Consider the following 25881-nt stretch of genomic DNA (forward strand, 5'->3'; position numbering starts at 1 on the left):
GAACCCAAGCAGTAGCTGAAGTCGGATACGGGCTGGGGAAACAACAGTCCATCTGTGCATGTTTTGCATAACTGCCTTGCTGCCCTCTTCCTCGGGACATACTTGTCTGGCAGATTAACCTCCCGACTCGGTAACCTCAACCTCTCTCAGACCCAGAGTCCCCCCCTCCCCAGGTCTTTGAAAACATTAAATCCTGGCACCAAATATCAGAATTTATTTTTATTTATTTTATTTATTATTATGTTATGTTAATCACCACATATTACACCATTAGTTTTTGATGTAGTGTTCCATGATTCACTGTTTGCGTATAACACCCAGTGCTCCACGCAGAACGTGCCCTCTTTAATACCCATCACCAGGCTAACCCATCCCCCCACCCCCCTCCCCTCCAAAACCCTCAGTTTGTTTTTCAGAGATCATCGTCTCTCATGGTTCGTCTCCCTCCCCGATTTCCCCCACTTCATTCTTCCCCTTCTGCTATCTTCTTCTTTTTTTATTTTTTAACATATAATGTATTATTTGTTTCAGAAGTACAGATCTGTGATTCAACAGTCTTGCACACTTCACAGCGCTCACCATAGCACATACCCTCCCCAATGTCTATCACCCAGCCACCCCATCCCTCCCACCCCCCACCACTCCAGCAACCCTCAGTTTGTTTCCTGAGATTAAGAATTCCTCATATCAGTGAAGTCATATGATACATGTCTTTCTCTGACTGACTTATTTCGCTCAGCATAACACCCTCCAGTTCTATCCATGTCATTGCAGATGGCAAGATTTCCAAATGTCAGAATTTAATGACCTCAACTGCCACATGCTGACAAAATTGTGTGATGCCCGTCACCTGCCTGGAGTCTTCGATATGACCTCTTCCGGGACTGTGCTGAAAGCTCCACCTGACTGGCAGGGCTGCATCTTGGCTTCATGGTAGCATCTCCCTCTAACCCTGCAGTGAGAGCTATTTTACCAGAGCTTGGGTTTATAATTCCAGGTCCCATCCATTTCTGGGCTGCTCCCTGTGTTAACTATGCAGGATTGAGCCAGGATCCTAAGCCTGGTGGATGTAGTCTTGTTGAAGTCTCCAGCAGTCTCCACAGTGCTGAGACCAGTGGTAAATCATTAGTTACCAGGAACTTCGAAGAACAATTCACCCAATGGATCACTTCTTCCCAAAAACATTTTTATTACTGAGTTTCATACCACTTGGTCTACCTCATTAGTTGTTTCTTTTGAGTCCCCTTTGCTAGATCCTGACTTCAAATATTGGTGTGTTCTTGAGCTCAGTCCTTGGAATTCTTCTCTTTTTTATCTTTAATTACCCCTTTGGTGTTTGTTCTCATCCAGGCTCATGGTTTTGAATACCATCTACACAGTGTTGACTCACAAATGTGCCCATCCAGTTCAGACCTCTCGCTGAACTCCAGATTATGTATCTGACTGCCCACTTGATACTTTCACTTAGATATCTCCACTTTAACAAAAACCAAACTCCTCATCCCTACTACGTGCCTTGGCCTACTCCAGTCTCTGCCATGAGCCTCATCTCACTTAACTGAAACTTCATATGTTCAGATGCGCAGTCCAGAAACCATGGAGATGTCTATCGGAGATAGTCTGCTCATTATCAATTCCTTCCTTCCACCCATTAAGATCTGGAGTCTCTGTCCTTCATTTTGTATATGAACTGGCCTTATACCTTGCTTTCATAAGTATAATGTGGCAGATGTGACACTGCAGAATTTTCAGCCTAGTCTTTAAGAGGACAGGCAGTTTCTTCCTCCTTCTTGAACTCGGTCACTATGTAAGACTGATTAGTCTGAGACCACAGTGAAGTCTAAGCTAACCATATGGAGAGACCATGTGGGGAAAGATGCTCAGTCATGATGGCTATTCTAGCCAGCCCCAGCTGAAGTGCCAGATATGTAAGCACAGAAGCCATTTGGACACCACAGAGAGCAGACCCCCTCAACCAAACCAACCCAGATTGCTGAATACAACAAATAATAACATTTTTAAAGCCAGTACCTGTTATCTAGCCGTAGATAATAATATCCTTGACTTTGTTCCTTCTCTCATGGTCCACATCCGATTTGTAAGTTTTGTTATCTCTACTTTCAAAATATATCCGTGACATAACAACTCTTTTCATCTCAGCTGTTACTACTTTGTTTGAGTCATAATCTTTTGCGTGTTTTCCCATGTTCCTCCCTTGCTCTTTCAAAACCAATTCTCAACATAAAGCTAAAGTGACTATTCAAAATTTAAGTGTTGTCATAGTACTCTTTCATCTAAAATCTTCCAAAGGCTCTTGGTTTCACTCCAAGTAAAAGCCAATGGTCTGCAAGGCTTTACACGATTTGGCACCCTCATTGTATCTCTGCCTTAGCCTCTCACCTCCTCCCAGCCCTCAGCTTTGCTTGATTCTACTCCAGAAACATCGGCCTTCTTGCTTTTTATTAACACTCGGATGGGCTTCTGCTTTAAGGACTTTGTGCTGCTCATCCCTCTGCCCAGAATGCTTTTCCCCAGGTGAAACATTACTTGTTCATCACCTTCTCCAAGTCTTTGCTCAGATATCACCTTCTCAGCTAGGTCTTCACTCACCACCTACTCAAAGTCGCACCACTTCTCACCTTCCCTCCCTAACGCTCTTGCCTTGCTTTACTTTCTCTGTAACACCTCCTGCCTTCTAATGTATGCTTCATTTAATTATTTATTTTTTGTTTATTATCATTTACTTCACACTTGAAGGCAAGGTCAAGGATTTTTTCCATTTTGTTAACTAATGCATCCTCAGTGCCCAGAACAGTGTCCGGTAGGTGCTTAATAATTGATAAACAACTGAATTAGTGATTCTGTGTTTCCTTCTCCTCTACTAGATCCACTGAGAATCTCTAATATAGGCTGAATTTGTAAATCCGTGAGCCAGGTCTGTTAATAGAGGCTTAGAGATAAGTTATTCTTCTGGGCTCGAGATGGTGTGGTTCACTCAAAATTGGTGAGATCAGAGATTCTTCTCCAAGTCTCTAGCATTCATCAGAAGACTCTCAGGGCCGACCCCATGTGAAGTCCTTCATTTCTCTTTACCAGTTCATATTGTCTCTAAACGTTGTCTAATAACTGCTTGCCCGCATTATGCTTCACCTACACATAAAGCTGTTCTTTCTTGCTTTTTGTTTCTTCAGCATGGCATTTTGTAAAAATAGTTATTTGATTTTTCAGTTAAAATGGATGCCTAATATTACTTATTTCTTTCATAATATCTTTATGGTACTCTTTCATGCCAAGTGTTTCAACTTTTTTTATACTCCATTTAGTCCATATTTTCAAATGCTGATTATATAATTTTTCTTCCTAAACACTCTAACCATTAGATTTACTATCTTGAGTTTAGGTAATAACAAGTTAAAAAAAAAATGAGAAAAAGACAGTCTTCAGCAAATCAAGAAATTAGAAGTTACAATTTGACTTTAATTCTTCCAGAATTCTCACAATATCACAATTAAGTCTACACCCTGATATTGTGGATAGTTTTAATAAGAGTTGTTAAGCAATCCAACTCCAAATGCTATTTTGCACGTGATTATCTGTGATTTGTGGGTCATGCTCTATTTCTTTTCCCTTTCTTCATAAATACATTCTGATATGTTTACTGTACTCAGACTCATTGCCATTGGTTCTCCTGTATTGATTGATTCTCTCTGTTAAGAGTTTGGAACACAGAACCTATCCCCTCTTTCTCTGCCATGTACCATTCTCTGGGACATGGCATAAACTGGGGTTTATTCCTAACTATTCTGTTACTCTCTGTAGCTCACGTACTCTATGCCCTTTTAAAGCATCAACAGCAGCAAAACAACTGGATTACAGCTTTAAATACAAAGAGGGAGGGGGCGGAACAAGATGGCAGAGGAGTAGGAGATGTGGATTTCATCCGGTCTCAGGATTCAGCTGGATAGGGATCAAACCATTCTGAACACCTACGAACTCAACAGGAGATCAAAAAAAAAAAGAATAGCAGGAACTCTCTGAACAGAAAAGCGACCACTTTCTGGAAGGTAGGACGTGCAGAGAAGTGAATCCGAAGCGATATTCGGGAGGATAGACGGCGGGGGAGGGGGCCTCCGTTGGCCGCTTCTGGCAAGTGATAGAGCCGCGGAGCACAAAATCAGAACTTTCAGAAGTCTGCTCCACTGAGGGACGTCGCTACAGTGGCTAAGCGGGGGGTGGAACGCTTGCGGGGAAAGTGTGGTCTCAGGATCCTCAGGGTCACAGAAAGAACGGGGGTGCCTGAATGTGGCAGAGCTCCTGGGTATTGAAGCGGGGAAGCCGGCTGCAGAGACAGAGCCGAGGCATGGGCTCTCAGCTTGAGGTTGCCGTAAACCGTGATCCGCTGCACAATCAGGCCACTGCTCCTCCAGCAGGGACCGAACAAGTGGCAGATCTGGGGAGACTCACCTTCCTCCTCCAGGGAGGAGCAGCGCGGGAGCGCACCACAGGGATCTGCTGGGTTTGGAGACTCCACATGGGGTTGGGTGCCAGAGACAGAAACGCTTGGTCACAGGCCGGGTGAGCACTGAGTGCGGCCGGAGACCGGGGAGACGGGAGTGATTGACTGCTTTTCTCTGGGGGCACACTGAAGAGTGGGGTCCCGAGTTCTCGGCTCCTCTGGGGCGGAGATTGGGAGGCCACCATTTTCACTCTCGTCCTCCAAAACTATACTGAAAGCTTGCAGGGAACAAAAGATCCCGAGAGCAAACCTGAGCAGATCACTTAGCCCGGACCAGGCAAGGGCGGGGCAATTCTGCTTCCGGCAAAGACATTTGGGAACCACGGCAACAGGCCCCACCCCCAGAAGATCAGCACGAACAACCAGCCAAGACCAAGTTTACCGATCAATGAGAACGGCAGAACTCCAGCGCTAGGGGAATACTGCACATATAATCCATGGCTTTTTCCCCATGATTCTTTAGTTTTTCAAAGTTAATTTTTTTAACGGTCTTTTTTTTTTGAATTTTTCTTTTTCCCTTTTCAACCAACATCTTATCAATCCCTTTTTTAAAAAAACTTTTATTTTTCATTTTTAGAGTCATATTCTATCCCTTCATAGTAGTTACCCTTATTTTTGGCATATATATATACAGATTGTTCTCTCTTTAAAATTTTGAGATACAGTTTCTTCTAACAGATCAAAATATACCCTAAATCACTAGTGTATGGCTTTGTTCTAGTCTCCTGCCTGATCACATTCTCTCCCTTTTTTTTCTTTTTTTTTAAAATACTCTTCTTTCTTTCTTCAAACAACTTCTTATCAATTCCTTTATAAAATTTTTTATAATTTTCATCTTTACAGTCATATTGCATCCCTTCATTGTATCAACCCTTATTTTTGTACATATATAAGTTTTTCTTTCTTTAAAATTTTGGGAGGCACTTTCTTCTAACAGACCAAAATACACCCAAAATCTAGTGTGTGGCACTGATCTATGCACCAGCCTGATCATATTCTGTTTTTTTTTTTTGTTTTGTTCTGTTTTTGTTTGTTTTTATCTTTTTCTTTTTCTTTTTCTTTTCTTTCCCTTTCTTTTCCCCTGGTTTCAGGTCTTTTCTGATTTGTTTAGAGTATATTTTCTGGGGACGTTGTTACCCTGTTAGCATTTTGTTCTCTCATTCATCTATTCTCCTTTGGACAAAATGACAGGATGGAAAAAATCACTTCAACAAAAAGAACAAGAGGTAGTACTGACTGCCAGGGACCTACTCAATATGGACATTAGTATGATGTTGGACCTAGAGTTCAGAATCATGATTTTAAAGAAACTAGCTGGGCTTGGAAAAAGCATGGAAGTTATTAGAGAAACCCTTTCTGGAGAAATAAAAGAACTAAAATCTAACCATGTCGAAATCAAAAAGGCTATTAATGAGGTGCATTCAAAAATGGGGGCACTAACTGCTAGGATAAATGAGGCAGAAAAGAGAATCAGTTATATAGAAGACCAAATGATGGAAAATAAAGAAGCTGAGAAAAAGAGAGATAAACAACTACTGGATCCTGAGGGCAGAATTCGAGAGATAAGTGATAACATAAGACAAAACAACATTAGAATAATTGGGATCTCAGAAGAAGAAGAAAGAGAGAGAGGGGCAGAAGGCATATTGGAGCAAATTATAGCAGAGAACTTCCCTAATTTGGGGATGGAAACAGGCATCAAAATCCAGGAGGCACATAGAACCCCTCTCAAAATCAATAAAAATGGGTCAACACCCCAACATCTAATAGTAAAACTTATGAGTCTCAGAGACAAAGAGAAAATCCTGAAAGCAGCTCGGGAGAAGAGATATGTAACCTACAATGGTAGAAACATTAGATTGGCAACAGACCTATCCACAGAGACCTGGCAGGCCAGAAAGGACTGGCATGATATCTTCAGAGCACTAAACGAGAAAATATGCAGCCAAGAATACTATATCCAGCTAGGCTGTCATTGAAAATAGAAGGAGAGATAAAAAACTTCCAGGACAAACTGAAACTAAAAGAATTTGTGATCACCACACAAACCCTACAAGAAATATTAAAAGGGATCCTCTAAGCAAAGAGAGAGCCCAAAAGTAACATAGATCAGAAAGGAACACACACAATATATAGAAACAGTCACTTTACAGGTAATATAATGGTACTAAATTTATATCTTTCAGTAGTTACTCTGAATGTAAATGAGTTAAATCCTCGAATCAAAAGACACAGGGCATCACATTGGAGAAAAAGCAAGACCCATTGATATGCTGTCTACAAGAGACTCATTTTAGACCCAAAGATACCTCCAGATTGAAAGTGAGGGGGTGGAAAATAATTTACCATGCTAGTGGACACCAAAAGAAAGCTGGGTGGCAATCTTTATAACAGACAAATTAGATTTTAAACCGAAGACTGTAATAAGAGATGAGAAAGGACACTATATCCTACTTAAAGGGTCTATCCCACAAAGAGATCTAACAATTGTAAATATCTATGCCCCTAACATGGGAGCAGCCAATTATATAAGGCAATTAATAACAAAAGCGAAGAAACACATCAACAACAATACAATAATAGTGGGGGACTTTAACACCCCCCTCACTGAAATGGACAGATCATCTAAGCAAAAGATCAACAAGGAAATAAAGACTAAATGACACACTGGACCAAATGGACTTCACAGACATATTCAGAACATTCCAACCCAAAGCAACGGAATACACATTCTTCTCTAGTGCCCATGGAACATTCTCCAGAATAGATCATATCCAGGTCAAAATCAGGTCTCAACCAGTACCAAAAGATTGGGATCATTCCCTGAATATTTTCAGACCATAATGCTTTGAAACTAGAACTCAATCACAAGAGGAAAGTCGGAAAGAACTCAAATACATGGAGGCTAAAGAGCATCCTACTAAAGAATGAATGGATCAACCAGGAAATTAAAGAAGAATTAAAAAAAATTCATGGAAACCAATGAAAATGAAAACACAACTGTTCAAAATCTTTGGGATGCAGCAAAGGCGGTCCTAAGAGGAAAGTATATAGCAATACAAGCCTTTCTCAAGAAACAAGAAAGGTCTCAAATACACAACCTAACCCTACACCTAAAGGAACTGGAGAAAAACAGCAAATAAAGCCTAAATCCAGCAGGAGAAGAGAAATAATAAAGATCAGAGCAGAAATCAATGAAATAGAAACCAAAAGAACAGTAGAACAGATCAACGAAACTAGGAGCTGGTTCTTTGAAAGAATTAACAAGATTGATAAACTCCTGGCCAGACTTATCAAAAAGAAAAGAGAAATCACCCAAATCCACAAAATCATAAATGAAAGAGGAGAGATCACAACCAACACCCAAGAAATACAAACAATTATAAGAACATATTACGAGCAATTCTACGCCAGCAGATTAGATAACCTGGAAGAAATGGATGCATTCCTAGAGATGTATGAACTACCAAAACTGAACCAGGAAGAAATAGAAAACCTGAACAGACCTATAACCACTAAGAACATTGAAGCAGTCATGAAAAATCTCCCAACAAACAAAAGTCCAAGGCCAGATATCTTCCCAGGGGAATTCTACCAAACATTTAAAGAAGAATTAATACCTATTCTTCTGAAACTGTTCCAAAATATAGAAATGGAAGGAAAACTTCCAAACTCGTTTTATGAGGCCACCATTACCTTGATTCCAAAACCAGACAAAGACCCCATCAAAAAGGAAAATTACAGACCAATATCCTTGATGAACATGGATGCAAAAATTCTCACCAAAATACTAGCCAATAGGATCCAACAGTACATTGAAAAGATTATTCACCACGACGAAGTGGGATTTATCCCTGGGCTGCAGGGTTGGTTCAACATCTGCAGATCAATCAATGTGATACAATACATTAACAAAGGAAAGAACAAGAATCATATGATCCTCTCAATAGATGCAGAAAAAGCATTTGACAAAGTACAGCATCCTTTCTTGATCAAAACTCTTCCGAGTATAGGGATAGAGGGTACATACCTCAATATCAGAAAAGCCATCTACAAAAAACCCACAGCGAATATCATTCTCAATGGGGAAAAACTGAGAGCTTTCCCCCCAAGGTCAGGAACGTGGCAGGGATGTCCACTCTCACCACTGCTATTCAATATAGTATTAGAAGTCCTAGCCACAGCAATCAGACAACAAAAAGAAATAAAAGTCATCCAAATCAGCAATGAAGAAGTCAGACTCTCACTATTTGCAGATGATATGATACTTTATGTGGAAAACCCGAAAGACTCCACCCCAAAACTGCTAGAACTCATACAGGAATTCAGTAAAGTGGCAGGATAGAAAATCAATGCACAGAAATCAGTGGCATTCTTATACACCAACAAGACAGAAGAAAGAGAAATTAAGGAGGCGATCCCATTTACAATTGCACCCCAAACCATAAGATACCTTAATAATACCCCAAACCATAAGATACCCATAAGATAGGAATAAATCTAAGCAAAGAGGCAAAAGATCTGTACTCAGAAAACTATAAAATACTCATGAAAGAAATTGAGGAAGACACAAAGAAATGGAAAAACGTTCCATGCTCATGGATTGGAAGAACAAATATTGTGAAGATGTCAATGCTACGTAGAGCAATCTACACATTCAATGCAATCCCCATCAGAATACCATCAACTTTTTTCAAAGAAATGAACAAATAACCCTAAAATTTGTATGGGACCAGAAAAGACCCCAAATAGCCAGAGGAATGTTGAAAAAGAAAAGCAAAGCTGGCAGCATCACAATTCCGGACTTCCAGCTCTTATTACAAAGCTGTCATCATCAAGACAGTATGGTACTGGCACAAAAACAGACACATAGATCAATGGAACAGAATAGAGAGCCCAGAAATGGACCCTCAACTTTACAGTCAACTCATCTTCAACAAAGCAGGAAAGAATGTCCAGTGGAAAAAAGACAGTCTCTTCAACAAATGGTGTTGGGACAATTGGATAGCCACATGCAGAAGAATGAAACTGGACCATTTCCTTACACCACACACAAAATAGACTTAAAATGGTTGAAAGACCTAAATGTGAGACACAAGTCCATCAAAATCCTAAAGGAGAACACAGGCAGGAACCTCTTCGACCTCAGCCGCAGCAACTTCTTCCTAGAAACATCACCAATGGCAAGGGAAGCAAGGGCAAAAATGAACTATTGGGACATCATCAAGATAAAAAGCTTTTGCACAGCAAAGGAAACAGTTAACAAAACCAAAAGACACCTGACAGAATGGGAGAAGATATTTGCAAATGACATATCAGATAAAGGGCTAGTATCCAAAATGTATAAAGAACTTATCAAACTCAACACCCAGAGAACAAATGATCCAATCAAGAAATGGGCAGAAGACATGAACAGATATTTTTCCAAAGAAGACATCCAAATGGCCAACAGACACATGAAAGAGTGCTCAACATCGCTCAGCATCAGGGAAATCCAAATCAAAACCTCAATGAGATACCACCTCACACCAATCAGAATGGCTAAAATTAACAAGTCAGGAAACGACAGATGTTGGCGGGGATGCGGAGAAAGGGGAACCCTCCTACACTGTTGGTGGGAATGCAAGCTGGTGCAACCCATCTGGAAAACAGTATGGAGGTTCCTCAAAAAGTTGAAAATAGAGCTACCATACTATCCAGCAATTGCACTACTGGGTATTTACCCCAAAGATACAAATGTAGGGATCCGAAGGGGTACGCGCACCCCGTTGTTTATAGGAGCAATGTCCACAATAAACAAACTGTGGAAAGAACCAAGATGCCCATCGACAGATGAATGGATAAAGAAGAGGTGGTATATATATACAATGGAATATTATGCAGCCATCAAAAGGAATGAGATCTTGCCATTTGCAATGACGTGGATGGAACTGGAGGGTGTTATGCTGAGCGAAATAAGTCAGTCAGAGAAAGACATGTATCATATGACCTCACTGATATGAGGAATTCTTAATCTCAGGCAACAAACTGAGGGTTGCTGGAGTGGTGGGGGGGTGGGAGGGATGGGGTGGCTGGGTGATAGACATTGGGGAGGGTATGTGCTATGGTGAGCACTGTGAATTGTGCAAGACTGTTGAATCATAGATCTGTACCTCTGAAACAAATAATGCAATATATGTTAAAAAAAAAGAAGAAGATAGCAGGAGGGGAAGAATGAAGGGGAAGAAGTCGGAGGGGGAGACGAACCATGAGAGGCGATGATCTCTGAAAAACAAATTGAGGGTTCTAGAGTGGGGGGGTGGGTTGGCCTGGTGATGGGTATTAAAGAGGGCACGTTCTGCGTGGAGCACTGCGTGTTATGCACAAACAATTAATCATGGAACACTACACCAAAACTAATGATGTAATATGTGGTGATTAACATAACAATAAAAAATTAAAAAAAAAAGAGGGATAGTTATTGTCAGGCAAGCGCCATTTTCTTACTACTCGCTGACTAATCTGTAGTCAGAAGAACTGCCATCGCTACACATTGCTGATTACTTATTTTATTGCATCATTGAAGGGCTCATAAAGTTTGACTTTTCATTTTTGAAGATTAGATGACTTCAGCTGCTCTCCGCTGCACCCTGCTCCTCACTCTCCCCTCTGCACACTGAGCTCCTAATCCCATAGTGGCATTGACTGACTGACAGGCCACCTCCGGCAGTTAGCCCGGGCAGTTAACTGCTTCACCACATAAGACTGTTGGCCTGCCCTAAATGTTAATGAAGTTGCCCTGTTTAGAACACTAACTTTTCGAATAACCGCGGTAACCAAAGAAGTGTAGTTCCAAACATGAAGGGCTCTATCTTTTGAATTGACTTTGCACAACACTAAGCACAAAAAATCCTCATTGTTGCCTGTTGTGAGTTCTTTTGTGTTATGTTTATCATCTACCACTGGAAAATATCTGGCTTGTAAATCTCTCTCTCTTTCCCTTTTGTTATAAAATTCTCATTAAAGAAAATTTGCGTTAGGTATTTAAGTTACAAGAAAAATATCACCTGTATCCTCACTGTCCAAAAAATCACAGCTACTATTTTGATTTCTATTTTTTTCTCTGCATATATTTATTTTATTTGTTAAATAGTTTTGGTTGTGTGTTTATATAATACATGTTTATATAATTATATATTGTTATATATACTGTTTATATGATTTTGCTTCTTTGTCTATTTAAACCTTAAATTTTTTCCATGTCATTATGAACACTTTCGTGAACATTCCATCTAATGAATGTGCCCATACCCATTATTGCATAATATCTTGGCTGGATCAGATTTTTCAGTGTTTTGAAATAAAACTCAAAGAACATCTTAAGAACAATTTCATATATTTTTATATTGTTTAAATATTTAGAATTATTTTCTTAGATATACTTTTGGAAATGGAATTGCTTAGTCAAAAGATGTGAATATTTTATTTAAGCTACTGGATCGAGTTTGAAGGAAAAATAGGAATAAACTTGATAATAAAGGACCTTTGCTTTTCTTTTGTTTTTGGATTAGAAAATAAACAGCAGAATACCAGAGTGTTAGAAATGGGAATCAAGTAAGAAATGGTTTAACATCATTCCTTCATGTTCTAAGAAAGGTGAACTTAAAAGAGGCTGTACCACTTATAATCACCTCGCTGACACAGGCAAGTAGTGGCAGATACATGATGTGGTTGCAGGTTTCATGATGTGGTTGTAGGTTTCCTAAATTCCAATCCAGTGCTCCTTCTAATGACCACAGACAGCTTTTGAGGACTGAGTGATTCTGACACATAAGCAGACACTTTGCCAGAGAGAAGATATTTCAAACAAATATTAAAGGATAAACTATATAACATCTCAGTTTCATTTGCAACGTAATATGCTTAACTCAAAACAAACCCCTTGTCCTTTTATTCTACCATTCAGTAAACATAAATGAAATACACATCACTGCTTGGGTTTGGAAGAAGATTCACTAGTACTCTGAATATTCTGCTATTTAACAATACCGGTAAGGTTGAATTATCAATCATGCTATCATTCCACTAGAAAGACATTTTCAAAGTTTAATAGAGTTAATTACTTTCCAAAAGAACAAATTTTTGTGAGAAACATTCATCATACATGGCTGACTAATAATCTTGTGAGACTATGCTGTCTTTTTTGCCCTCATCTTTCTAGACATCAAAAAAAAGGGGGGGCATTTCAAGCTTCATTTTAGCATTTGTAACTCAATTGGAAGAATTATTCTTGCATTTAGTTTATATAATTTTTATAAGAAAATTTGTGGACCGTTTTCTAGTTAATATATTTAAAGCCAATCAAAGCTAACAAACTTCACTTTTTTTACTGTGCAAAACTTGCTCATGATTAAAATCTCAAAAAATCTTTCTTTTTTTTTTAAAGATTTATTTATTTATTTGACAGAGAGAGACAGCGAGAGAGGGAACACAAGCAGGGGAAGTGGGAGAGGGAGAAGCAGGCTTCCCTCAGAGCAGGGAGCCTGATGTGGGGCTGGATCCCAGGATCCTGGGATCATGACCTGAGCCGAAGGCAGACGCTTAACAACTGACCCACCCAGGCGCCCCTCAAAAAAATCTTTCTATAACTCAAACTTTTCTATTAGTTTATAATTTGTGGTAAGTTTTTTTCAAACTTTAATTGACCAAGAGAAAATACATTTTTATAAAGATAACAAAATTAGGTACTTTTATTTTTCAAAATTAGATACTTTTATAAAATACTTATATGTGATTTAAAAATCATTCACATTGTAAAAGTGAGAAAAGATGACAGAAGAAAAAAAGTTGTTTGGCTTCTCATTAATCCAATTATGTCCATCTAGATTGTGAATATTCATTTCATCTTTTCTCCTCTCCCCATTTTCTTGTACTCAGATGTTCCTCTACCTTGTGACACTTCTCTTATTACCGTTTTTTTTTTTTTCTTATTTAGAAGATAAGCAGTCAGTATCGTCACAAAGCATCCTTGTATGAGCGCTGGGAATGTTATAGTAAAAGCCCTGGGACTTCAGAGGAGCAATCAGTGAGGCAGTACAAAGCATTAACTGCTCAGGAAGGGGCATGATATTAAGGAACTTCCTATCAGTCTTACACAAGCAAGTCCGTAAATTATCACTCTCAATTGCACTTTAAGAAAAATGGGACAATACCCTAGAAATTTAAAACTCTCTCTTGAAAATTAGGAAAACTATTTTCCCTCCCTCCTTTTTCCTTGATCATTTACACTAGGGAATTTGTCAGTGTAAAGATTTCTTCCCACTTTGAAATGTACATAAATCTCTTTAAAAACTAGGTAGGACTTTATGACCTAGGTGTGTCTTTTTTTTTTTTTTTTTTGAGTATGTGGGAGCCATATTTTGAGATGTTTTGAGGACATCTCTTTGAAATGTAAGCATCAAAGGAGATAGCATCCCTATCTCCCAGGTTCTGTGGGAGGGTAGGAGTCTAACTTAGGTGTTCCAGGTTGCAAAACTATCCATCATAAAGGTAGGAGAAGTTTAATTTTCATCTGGATAAAGTCAACTGACACAGATGGTCACCCCAGTTACCAGGTGAATTTACAATGAACTGTGCATGACTAGTGGTGCTTTCAAGTCCTCTTACTTGAGGATTAGTTATTGTTTATCTTGAGAGCATGTATAGAATGGGTTATATCTGCTTTGCTATATTAAAAAGGGTGAGATTTCTTTCTGTCTTTGTGAACTCTTAGCTTCTGGGTGCTTATTCAATAAGAAAGGTGTTTTCCTTCTTTACTACCTTTGTGGAAAGCATTTCCAGGTTGGGAAAAGATCTTGGTTTTTGTTATATTATTAACAGGGTAAAGAGAGGGTATCACTCCCACATTAAAGATTTTTTAGTCTTTGATTTTATTTGTTTAAAAATAGGACTTTGGACACATTTCAATTTCTTTCATGATCCTTCCCTGTAGTCTTGTGGAAAAGGAAATATATCCTGGAATTTTGAACTTAATGTGTAGATTGAGAAGACAGATGAGATATGAGCCCTTGGTGGACAAAGAAGGAATGAAATAACTCTTTGAAATGAAAAACAACCAACTTCAATTAGCTTAGGTTGGAAGTTCAGGGCCCAGAGTTCTCTACCAAGAGCTATTCTAATAAAAACAGGTCACTATATCTAAAGATAATGACCAAATAAATCAAATGATGAAAATAAATGAAATCAGCACTGACAGTGGAGACACTCCATCTTTTGGAATTGTCTTTTGGAAGAAAGAAAATCCAGAAATCATCTTAATCCCAGGCAGAGAGCACTTACATATTGACCCAGCAAGATGATAGGGCTGTCATCCACCTACGCTTCGCTTCTTGGGGACTAGTGCTGTTTCTGTTGGTGCTCTAACCTTAATACCCCATCATGCAAAGCAAGAAGAACCAAAACAGTAACACACAAAGGACATAGAGCATACAAGGCCATAACACTTGAGTCCTGCTGATGAGGAGCTTTGGTTCAACAGAAAACCCTGTTTCCACAAATGAAAGAAAGCAACTATTTCAGGACAGGCTGCAGCTTCTAAATTTGTGTTGCCAGCTAGAAGAAAAGAGTTGCACGTCTGCATCTGCACCTGCTGACTGTGAGGAAGAGGAGAAATTTCAGCCCCTTCTATCCAATGCTAGGTTTACTGTTCCTGTTCCATTTCTCCCCATCCTAAAGGAGGATTAAGTAACAGGTCAAGAGGCCCCTGTGTAAAAGGTCATAAACTACCAAGCATTGTCTTTTTCTTCCAGTCCTTGGGGCTGGGTAGATAAGCCAACTGAAGGGTCAGCCCACTCTTGCTTTCTGTCTCCTCGCATGTAGCTAATATAGGTAATTTGAATCTGGGCTGCTCTGGAGATCTAGCTATCCTGGAATGTCACTCTTTTTTAGTTTTATGCAATTGGTTACAAGATGGTAAACAGTCTTGGGGAAAGCAGAAAAAAATCTGTGTGGCTCGCTCTTGGTTTTTATTGGAAGTTCCATTAGTTTAAAAATATTTTGTGTGCATGAGTGTGTGTGTGTTTATTGTATAACTAGTACTGAAGGTACTATCTACCGTGCTGTTTAGACACTTTTATATGTGGTAAGTTTCTCTGAGAAGAGAGGGTTAGAGAAAAATATTTTCTTTTTTTTAACATTTTATTTATTTATTTGAGAGAGAGAAGAGAGAGCATGAGCAGAGGGGAGGGTCTGAGGGAGAGGGAGAAAGAGACTCCCCGCTGAGCAGGGAGCCCAATGCAGGACTTGATCCCAGGACCCTGACATCATGACCTGAGCCAAAGGCAGATGCTTAACCGACAGCCACCAAGGTGCCCCAGGGAAAAATAGTTTCTTATCACAGTTTGGAGTAGTTGCTCTTATTTTTATTTTATTATTTTTTAAAGATTTTATTTATTTATTTGACAGAGAGAAACACAGCGAGAGAGGGAACACAGCAGGGGGAGCGGGAGAGGGAGAGAAGCAAGCTCTCCGCGGAGCAGGGAGCCTGATGCGGGGCTCGATCCCAGGACCCTGGGATCATGACCTGAGCCGAAGGCAGACGCTTAATGATTGAGCCACCCAGGCGCCTCAGAGTAGTTGCTTTTAATAGATGGTTACATACATTACCATGCATCCCCTTTTTGCCTTGACTGCTGGGAATCTCGTAGCTAAGTTTGATGCTCACTTCCTATTATTGCATAAGTTTTCTAAGTATAATTTGCTTGATCCTATCTTCCACACCCCACTCCTAACTCCCACTTAATTCTTGATTCTTAATATTTACCTCTTTTGAAAATTGGCTGCATGATTTTGCTTCCTTTGATTTTATCATAAATTACCTCAAATCAAACACATAGAACTGTACTCTTTCAAAAAGCCTTCGAAATGGATTCTCTGCTTTAAGAAATTGTACCATCCAGTCTCCCTTTACTGTTACCATGTTCTTTCCACATGCAAGAAGATATTTATTCATGGATATTTATGCATCAGAATCATCACAGAAGACTGCAAATAGGCCATTCCTTAACCTAGCAGAGAACTGCCTGCAGCAGAATTATTTTAATGGGGATGGTGTCAGCATTTCTCCAAACATTTTAAATTAAAAGGTTTATAAATTACATTTGCTTAGTGTCGATATAGGAGGGACATAGTCTAAGTAAATGTAATCCTTTTTTCCCCCCAAGGTATCTTTTTAGGCAGTTATAGAAAATGTTAACTTGTTTGACTGACTGTCTGAATTTGAGCAACATTATTGTAGCTCAAGGCTCATTTAAAATAACTTCTTAAAATACTTTATTATAGACCTTTTTCTTTGAATAATCATAATAATGAGAATAACTACAATTTATAGAGCATCTGTAACAGTTCCAGACTCCTTAAATATATCGTCTTTCAGGAAACTTTTATTCTTCCTTCAAGCAGCTGAAGAAGCTAATGAATAAGACATGGAGTTCAAATCACTGATAAGGCTAAGCCAATTTTAGGATGCATCCCCGTCTGACACTCTTTCCACCAAATATCCTCACATGAAACATTTGCACAACTTTAAACCATCCTCAAAGTGCATGCTTGGGACCTTTTTCTGTTTCAACAGCATTTCATGTTCACTTGAGAAGTGAATTAAAGAGAAGTCACCCTCAATTACCTAGATGTATGGATATTCAGCTTGGAATTTTAGGAGTGGAGGATTTTTTTTTTTTTTCTGTATTTTCTCTTGTGGATATTGGCAACCACATTTTTCCATGCCGGTAATTTGACTGCCCAAGACTGAATCAAGAGCTAAAAGAGACTGTGATTGCTACAGACACCCAGCAGCAACTTACTTTCAAATTGAACCTTGTGGACGTGTTAGTGCTGGGGCTTGTGCCCATTCCAGAAGGACAGGATGCATCGGCACAGGGGGTGGAAATAACAGTTTCCTGTCCTCCTTACATTCCACTTAAAAACCACAGAGTCCATTCCTACATGGCTTTCTGAGTGGGCCCACTTGACTAGGTAAGTGAAATGGAAGCCTTTACCAGTGTAAAGGGAGCACTGATAATGGATGTACTAAGCTTCTGAAAATGAAAATGTATGTGTATTATCCTTAACATTAAAAAAGGAGACAGAAAATACATAAAATAATCAATAGCTAATTGGTAAACATTCCTCAGCAAACAGAGCAAGTCAATGAAGCAGAGATGTCCAGGATGCTTTTCCTCCATATTGATTTTTGCTATTTAGCATTAGCTGAAATTAGCCTCTATTGCTTTCATTTCAATTTTCAAGATCCTAGGGAACATTTTGGGTCACTTGAGGGTCCCATGATGTGCCGAGTCACCATGAAGGATGATAATAGAACTCACGTAGGTCAAGTGGTAAAGAAATCACCAGAGATATTTTGCTGCAGAGTCATCTTACTTGGTCCAGCCTCTGAAAGTGTTCTGGTCATTGAAGTTCCTATAATACAACCTGCCTTCAGAGTTATCACCATTAACTGTGATGATCTTAAAATAGTGATACCATAGGTCATCCTTTGACAATCTTAAGGAGCCTTAAAGTTACTTGCAGTGACAATCTTGATTTCCACGGTCATCTCTGTGAATTGGGAAGGTTGCCATAAAAGGCATTTGTATAACCATATTTGGCATAAAACCATATTTGGGAATGATACCTAGCAATATCCATGCAATGAGTGGGATGAAGCTTTGTTTCATGTGTCTTACTGGGTTGTGCTCCCTGTGACTGGGAGGGCTGCCTCTAGGTGAGTGAAAACCTGTACTTGGTCAGCTCTGATAAATAGTATCTTTGTTTTCTGGTTGTCAGCTTTACTCACTTCAGAGAGGAAAGGTCTGTCTCCTTTACAAGCAGAAACAAAATCATCATACAATTATTCTCATTTAGCTATTATTTAGCATTAATTGGAACTTGGCATGCTGGGAAACTCGCTTCCTGGGGGAGAATTTTATTTTAGGCCCTCATAGACACTGTGTAATGTACACAGCACATTTGAAGCAGCAATTTATTAAAAGTTACAATATTTTCCCTAGAGAATAGATTTGTTATTCACCATTAGGACTAGGTCCAGTATTTATGGAATGTTCACAAATGATTAATTATGTTTCATTTACAAATAGCCCCTAACGGGAGACATTTTTATTATAAGTGCTATTCTAATGAATTGTCTGTCTTTATGAATTCATGTCTAAGACTGAAATAATTTCTTTTGCTTCCTTTCCCCAACTCTATACTTGAGCTTGCTGTTGCTTGTCATGTCTTTCCTCTTTCTTCTAACAGACTCATATGATCATCCCCTCAGTTGCCTAAGCTGGAAACCTTGGACATATCTGTGACTCTCACTCATCCTTCCATTCCATTTCCAACTGCTCACAATATTCAAATGGTTCCTTGTTGACTGTAGCATAAAAGCCAAATCTCCTTAATCTGATAAGCACGCATATTAAAATCCTGATAGCCTGAGCCACCATAGCATTCCAGGTACCTGCTCTTCATCAAGTGAACTATACTAGTTCTCACCATGAGATGATTTTCTTTATTTCTGTGCCTATCACCCTGTTCACGTTTTCTTTGCCCAGCATGCCCTTCTTTTTCTTTGTCTACTGAGTGAATGCTTGTCTGTTCAGAAGCTGGCTCAAGTGTCACCCAGACCTTTCACTCTCTTCCCCCTTGGCAGGATCAGTAACTCTCTCATTTCTTATAGAACTGAATGTATACTTTATATTCCTTATTTATATGTACATCTCACTCATGTTTAACAGTAAATATTTTAAAGCTTCGGTATGTTTTTAAAATTTTTTGTGTCTTTCAAGTATACCATGTTAATTTAGCACATGATAAATGCTTGGTGAAGGTTTCTGGGCTAAACTGAAAATCCTGTTAAAAGAAGTAACAGAGCGAAGTAATGCCTCAGTGTGTATTCCATGTAAATACTACTTTGTATTCAATGATGGAGATGAAATGGATACAGATGAAGGAGAAAGTCTGATAGTACATCATACACATCCCCAACAGAGTAAATAGACATAGAGACATAGCAGTTTCGAGCACAAAGGTGTATCGGAGGTTACTAATAACCAGAAAAATAATTGATTTTATTTCATTTGCTCTCTCCTTGCCCTGTAGCCTTGGCATTTTTCATGTCATTTGCCTTGAAAAGCAGCTACCACAGTGCCTAAACCATAGTAGATACACAATAAACATGTCTTGTATGAATGAATGAATGAATAAATGAATGGAGAAATGAAATTATTTCAGCTCTTTCATCTCACAGATAAGGAAAAGAGACTCAAGATACAAAGAATAGGAAAGCAGAAACAACCTCTTTTCAAGCTGCTACCATATGCCCTACACTAAGCCAGGTGCTTTCGCCTCAATTATTTAATTTTATCCAATGAAGAAAATTGTACAGCCGTTATGTGAGATAAAGAACTTGAAGCTCACAACCTGTGCCCTATGATCACAGAAATCGGTTGTAACTCTTGTTCTTATGCTGTCTAGCGTAGAATCTTTCCTTTGCCACCTGCTGGCATGATATTCATGGACAGAAATATAACTGATTGTTGGTTTTGGTGGGCAGGAATCTCTGATTTTTATAATCTGTATTGTTTAGATAGTAGCAGGTCAGTAAATATGGGGAGCTGGGATCTAGTGGCAAGATCACTAGAATTGAAGGCTGAAAACCAGAGTTCAGTTCCTATCTTGTTACCTTAGTTGGGGCGAGTCCTTTATTGTCTTGGAAACGTAGTTTTCTCATTTATAATGCAAGGCACATAATACCAACCTTGTGGAGTTCTATGGTGAACAGATGAATACTGACTATGAAAACACAGTTTGCCCACATAAAAAGAAGGTACTACTATTATGAAGCTTATGTCAGAATGAGAAAGTTTGTATAAAAAGGCTTTCTCAGCTGCACATTCGCTCTCTTTTGTTCCCTTTGTTACCGCTTTGTAATTTCACAGACATCCTAGCCTTCATTTGTGTAAACAGATGAGAACAGGATAAATAAGCATTTCTCCACTAATGTGATTTGTATACAATATATCAGATTAAATGAGCTTCTGCTTCTGATTTGTTTGAATTCACAATTCAACATAATTTAGTAATAGAGAAATAATAGTTAAAAAGACATCTGTTTCTTGTCATAAGCTTCTATTTTCATAAGAAAATCAAAAGAGTCCAAGAACAGGGAAAATAAGAAAACTAACATTACTGCACCATGGTAACTCTCTGGTGAGAAAAAGAAGCCACTGACAGTTTGTTTTGTTAATTATTGAAAATTCAACTTTTTAAATGTTCTGCATTAATGGCTGTTCTACACATACATTTAAAAATGAATCTGATCAAAAAAGATGTTGCATTTTTCAGTTTTATTAGTATTATCCTTTACCTCAAACAAGGTACAGAAAGGATCACTTGCCTTTGGTTGGTGACTTCATTTCTGACCTTTAACATCAATACTGCCTTATGATCATTTAACAAATTAGTTAAGACCTACACCTTTGCATTTTTATATAAATTTTTAAGTTAAAATAAATAAATCCACACAGTCAAAATAATAAGAGCAATTAAGACATATTTTCAATATATCCTTACGGTCTCTGATGGTCACACATTAGAGAGCACTGGGGTGTTAAGAATGAATAGGACCTGAAACTCATTGAATTCTGACCCTTTTCTTTCATAGTTTGGGAAATGAGGCTATGAGTGTCTGAAAAAAGGAGATAATGCTAGTTCTTGAGAACAAAGACAAAACAACAGCTCCAAGCTATCTTTTGAGTACTCTTCTTACTGTACTAGATCAGAATATAATCAATTTTTACAAGTATAAGTCAGTTCTCCTTTATCCAAATAATATCAGGGAAAAGGAGGGGGGCTTGCTCAACACTTACATTAGCTCTTTGGATGTGGATGCTGATGGAATGAAGATAAGTATCTGGGAGAAGACTAAATAAATTGGATAATAGGAAACCTCAATAGCTGGGAATAATTGGCTAAGTCTAACAAAAGGGAATTTAACAGAGAAAGAAATACAAAATCTGCATTTAACAATACAAAAACCTATGGCACAAGTTCATCGAGTGGGACATATGGCTTAGCAGCAGAACATTTTTTTTTTTTTCAAAAGTGGCTGTTTTTATAAGTCATGGAACACTACATCAAAAACTAATGATGTAATGCATGGTGATTAACATAACATAATAAAATTTTAAAAATGCAAAAAAAAGTGGCTGTTTTTAAAGAACTAAAAGTTCTCTTAGTTTACTCTTGTCTTCTTCCCAAAAGGAATTGAACTTTACCTAAAGTGATAGAAGTTTACACAGAACAATGAAGACCCTCAATACCGTCTACTTATCCACCTACAATTGAAATTATGGGTGTGGACACTGATAAACTGGGGCATGTAGAGGGGAAAGACCAGAATGTTAAGTTGACTCAGACCCAAGTATATTAGGAAAAGTTAAAGGTAGTTAGGTATGTCTCTCTGGAGAAGGGATAGACTGCATTTGCTGTTTTAGAGAAATAGGGGGGAATGAACATGTAGTTTGTGATGAAAGAGGCTGAATGATGGGGTGGAAAGAATTCAAGATATAGTATCAGAAAGCATGAGTCTGAACTTTTGTGCCATCATTTACAAATGGTGTGACCTAGGGAAAATCTCTAAGAAAATGCATATCAGGTTCTTGATCTGTAAGGTGAGAGTAGCAATATTTACAATGCAGGATGGTTATGAAAGTTAAACAACATAGGAAAAATACCTACAGTGCACTGCATGCAGTGCTCAAAAGAAACTGACCTTTCCACCACTTTGTCAGCAGAGTCACGAGAGATTTTTATTAGATTTTTATTAGAGGAGTATCTTGTATAGGGGTTAAGTGGAGATAGGAAGGTTAGGTGTACAAGATCCCTGCCAATGCTGTGTGATATATTTATATGTTGATCACCAGCATTTTGTTGTACTTTATGCCAGGAAAGATTGTTCTTTAAAACATTCCTTATAGGTTATATTGCCTTCTAAAGTTGTAACAAGTTTCCATTACTATATCTTGCAAAATTGCTTACTTACCTATACAGTGCAGAAAGGGGCCTCTTGTTTCCAGGTTTTGGTCTGTACGGTTTGGGTTCTCCTGCCATATTGATATCTAAAAGCAAAAAATAATATAGCACTGATTAGGAAAAATGAATCCATATGAGAAAAATAAATCATGAGGTTTTCTTTTTCCTTTTGCCATTTGCCTCTACAAATGTTGTATGCCATTTATTTATTCAACGGTTATTTTTATTCAACCTACTCTAGCCCAGGCACTGTTTGAGCTGTGTCATGTACCAAACAGGTTAGCTCCATGCCCTCGAAAAACTTACTTTCTACTGGGGGAGAAATAGACAGCAAACAACAAACAAAATAAATAAGAAAAATATATAACATATTAGAAAGTGATAAGAACTATGAAAAAAGACTGTTGAATGAGGAAAGGAAATGAAGAATGTTTAGTAAAAATGAGAGAGAGAGGGGCGCCTGGGTGGCTCAATCGTTAAGCATCTGCCTTCAGCTCAGGTCATGATCCCAGGGTCCTGAGATCAAGCCCTGCATCGGGCTCCCTCCTCCGTGGGAAGCCCGCTTCTCCCTCTCCCACTCCCCCTGCTTGTGTTCCCTCTCTTGCTGTGTCCCTCTCTCTCTGTCAAATAAATAAATAAAATCTTTAAAAAAATGAGAGAGAGAGAGAGAATGAGATATCCTTCTAAACTGGATTTTTGGCAGGAATGTCTCAGTTTGCACAGACATCTGCATGGAATAGAGCTTTGGACATAAGAGGAATTATTAAGTTCCCATGACAATATCTTTCCATCTATGTAGAAAAGGAATGTAGAAGGGTGGAATTGTAGAGCATACCAAATTTACTGAGGGAATAACACAATGCACTCAGCAACTAGAATGTGTAGTTAGAGTTCTGGGGTGGTCAGAAGAAGAGAGCACATCCTTGGCCTTCGTGAACTAAAACCATGATAAAGTGTCTAAGATAAGACAATAAGATACTTAAGTACATGACAAAAGAGTATTTACATATAGTTGACCAACTTCTGTCTTAAAGAAATGTGTAAAACTGTTAAGGGGTTAGAAAGTTGGGTGACAAAGGTTTGGAAAATTACATAAAAACCAAGATTTAATAAAGTTAAAATTTCTAAAACATGATAAAAAGGAAAATCTAAAAAAAAAGGCAAACTTCAAGAAAAGCTTTGAAAGAAGTGAGGGGCATTATTTTGACCGAAAAGAAAGGGAATGCTTCTCTTCCTTACAGTGGGCTAAATACCCTGGATTAGGGATGGATGAGCCACCCACCAGTGAAAACAACCAAAATTTCTACATAAAATTCAGCTGACCCTTGAACACTGGTGTGAACTGCACTGTCCATTTATATGCAGATTTTTTTCAATAAATACAGTATGGTGCTGTAAATGTATTTTATGATTTTCATAACATTTTCTTTTCTCTAGCTTACTTCTATTGTAAGAATACAGTATACAATACAGGTAACATACAAAATATGTTTACTGTTTCTTTTATTGGTATGGTTTCCAGTCAACAGTAGGCTATTAATAGCTGAGTTTTGGGGGAGTCAAACATTATATGTGAATTTTTAAAAAAGATTTATTTATTTATTTGAGAGAAAGAGAGAGAGAGAGAGAAGGAGTTGGGGAGGGGCAGAGGGAGAAGGAGAGAGAATCCCAAGCAGACTCCCTGCTGAGCGCAGAGCTCTACACGGGAGCTGGATCTCACGACCCTGAGATCTTGACCTGAGCCAAATCAAGAGTTGGCCGCTTAACCGACTTAGCCACCCAGGCATGCCCTATATGTGAATTTTTGACTGCACAAGGGGTCAGTAACACCCATGTTGTTCAAGGGTCAACTGTAGAATGTATCTCTTTTTCTACACCTGAGTGAAAGCAGGAACTCAGATGGAAGTGGAAGACTGACTCTACCTTGTTCCTTGAAGACATTTGTTGAAACCAGAACTTGAGCTTTAGCTTTCATGTCCTTGTGAACTAGAGGGGGCAGGAGAGAGTGCCCACATTAAAGAATATGAACCATATAATCACTAAATTCAACATCCATGTGTGTTAAAATCCTTAATTAGGAAGAGATGGAGACTTCCTCCTTCTGCCTAATAAAGGATAGCTACAAAAAAAGAATCTCTAGAAAATGTCATACTTAATAGTGAAACCATGGCCACAGTTTCTTTAGTATCAAATAATTTATTTTATTTATTTTAAAGTTTATTTATTTTTAAGTAATCTCTACACCCAATGGGGGCTCGAACTCATGTCCCTGAAATCAAGAGTTGCATGCTCTTCCGACTGAGCCAGCCCCTGATATCAATGAATTTAAAAGGGCATTCACTATTACTAATTCTGTATAATGCTGTACTGGATTTCATAGTCAGTGAAGGAAGACAGGGAAACAGTATCAGAAATGGGAAGGAAGAAATGAAACTGTCATAATTGCTGATAATAAGTGGATCCACATAAACACTCCAAAGCATCCACAATTATTATAATCAATACAAGTTTAATAAATTTGTTGGGTTCAAAGCCAATGTACAAAAATCATCTCTACACAGCAATACACATTTTTAAAATATAATTCTAAAAGATGTAATTTATCTAGTATAAAAGTAAAGTACCTAGGGATAAATACATCATAAAATTTTAAAGATGTTTATAACGAAAATTATAAAACTGTATTGGAAGATTTTAGTTACCTTACATAAATAGAGAAATTGGAAACCTTGATATAACAAACATTTTAATTCTTCCAAAGTTGATTTATTGATTCCATATAATTTCAATAAAATCACCAAACATTCTTTTCATGTCTCTGTGGAGTTGGATAAGTTGATTCTGAAATTTATATGATAGAGCAAAAGGTCAAAATAACCCTTGGAAAAAAACCCAAAGGTGGCAAAGTTGCCTTATCAAGATTTATTTTAAGCTGTAGTAATTAAGACTATAATAATGGTACAGCTAGAAAATGAACCACTACAACATAGTAGAGGACCTCCAAACTGACACACACAGATGTGGATGTCTGAATTAGGAAAGAGGTGGCATAGCTGATCAGTGAGTAAGGATAGGCTTCTGAAGTTGTAATAATTGGTTGCCAGTTAGTGCAAGGACAAATATGAAATTGGACCTCTACCTTACACTATACAGAAAAATTAGTTACTATTGGATTAAGAACCTAAATGTGAGAGTCAAAAATATATAACTTTTAGGAGGAATGTAGTAGAATATCTTTATGAGATCAGAATATGGAAGGGTAATCTGAAACCAGACATAAAAAGCACTAGCCT

At 38.3% G+C, this 25881-nt stretch overlaps 1 protein-coding gene across 1 annotated transcript in view; it reads right to left on the reverse strand.

Annotated features, from left to right (window-relative positions):
* RALYL (RALY RNA binding protein like) overlaps nucleotides 1–25881 on the reverse strand; it is a 325277-nt gene that overhangs the window by 79378 nt on the left and 220018 nt on the right. The window contains 1 exon segment of the mRNA XM_028113154.2: nucleotides 22599–22674. Within this exon segment, the coding sequence (XP_027968955.2) occupies nucleotides 22599–22674 (76 nt within the window).

Source organism: Eumetopias jubatus, unplaced genomic scaffold (assembly GCF_037043125.1).
Source record: "Eumetopias jubatus isolate StellerSeaLion01/CBP00866 unplaced genomic scaffold, mEumJub1_p1.0 scaffold_4, whole genome shotgun sequence".
NCBI lineage: Eukaryota > Metazoa > Chordata > Mammalia > Carnivora > Otariidae > Eumetopias > Eumetopias jubatus.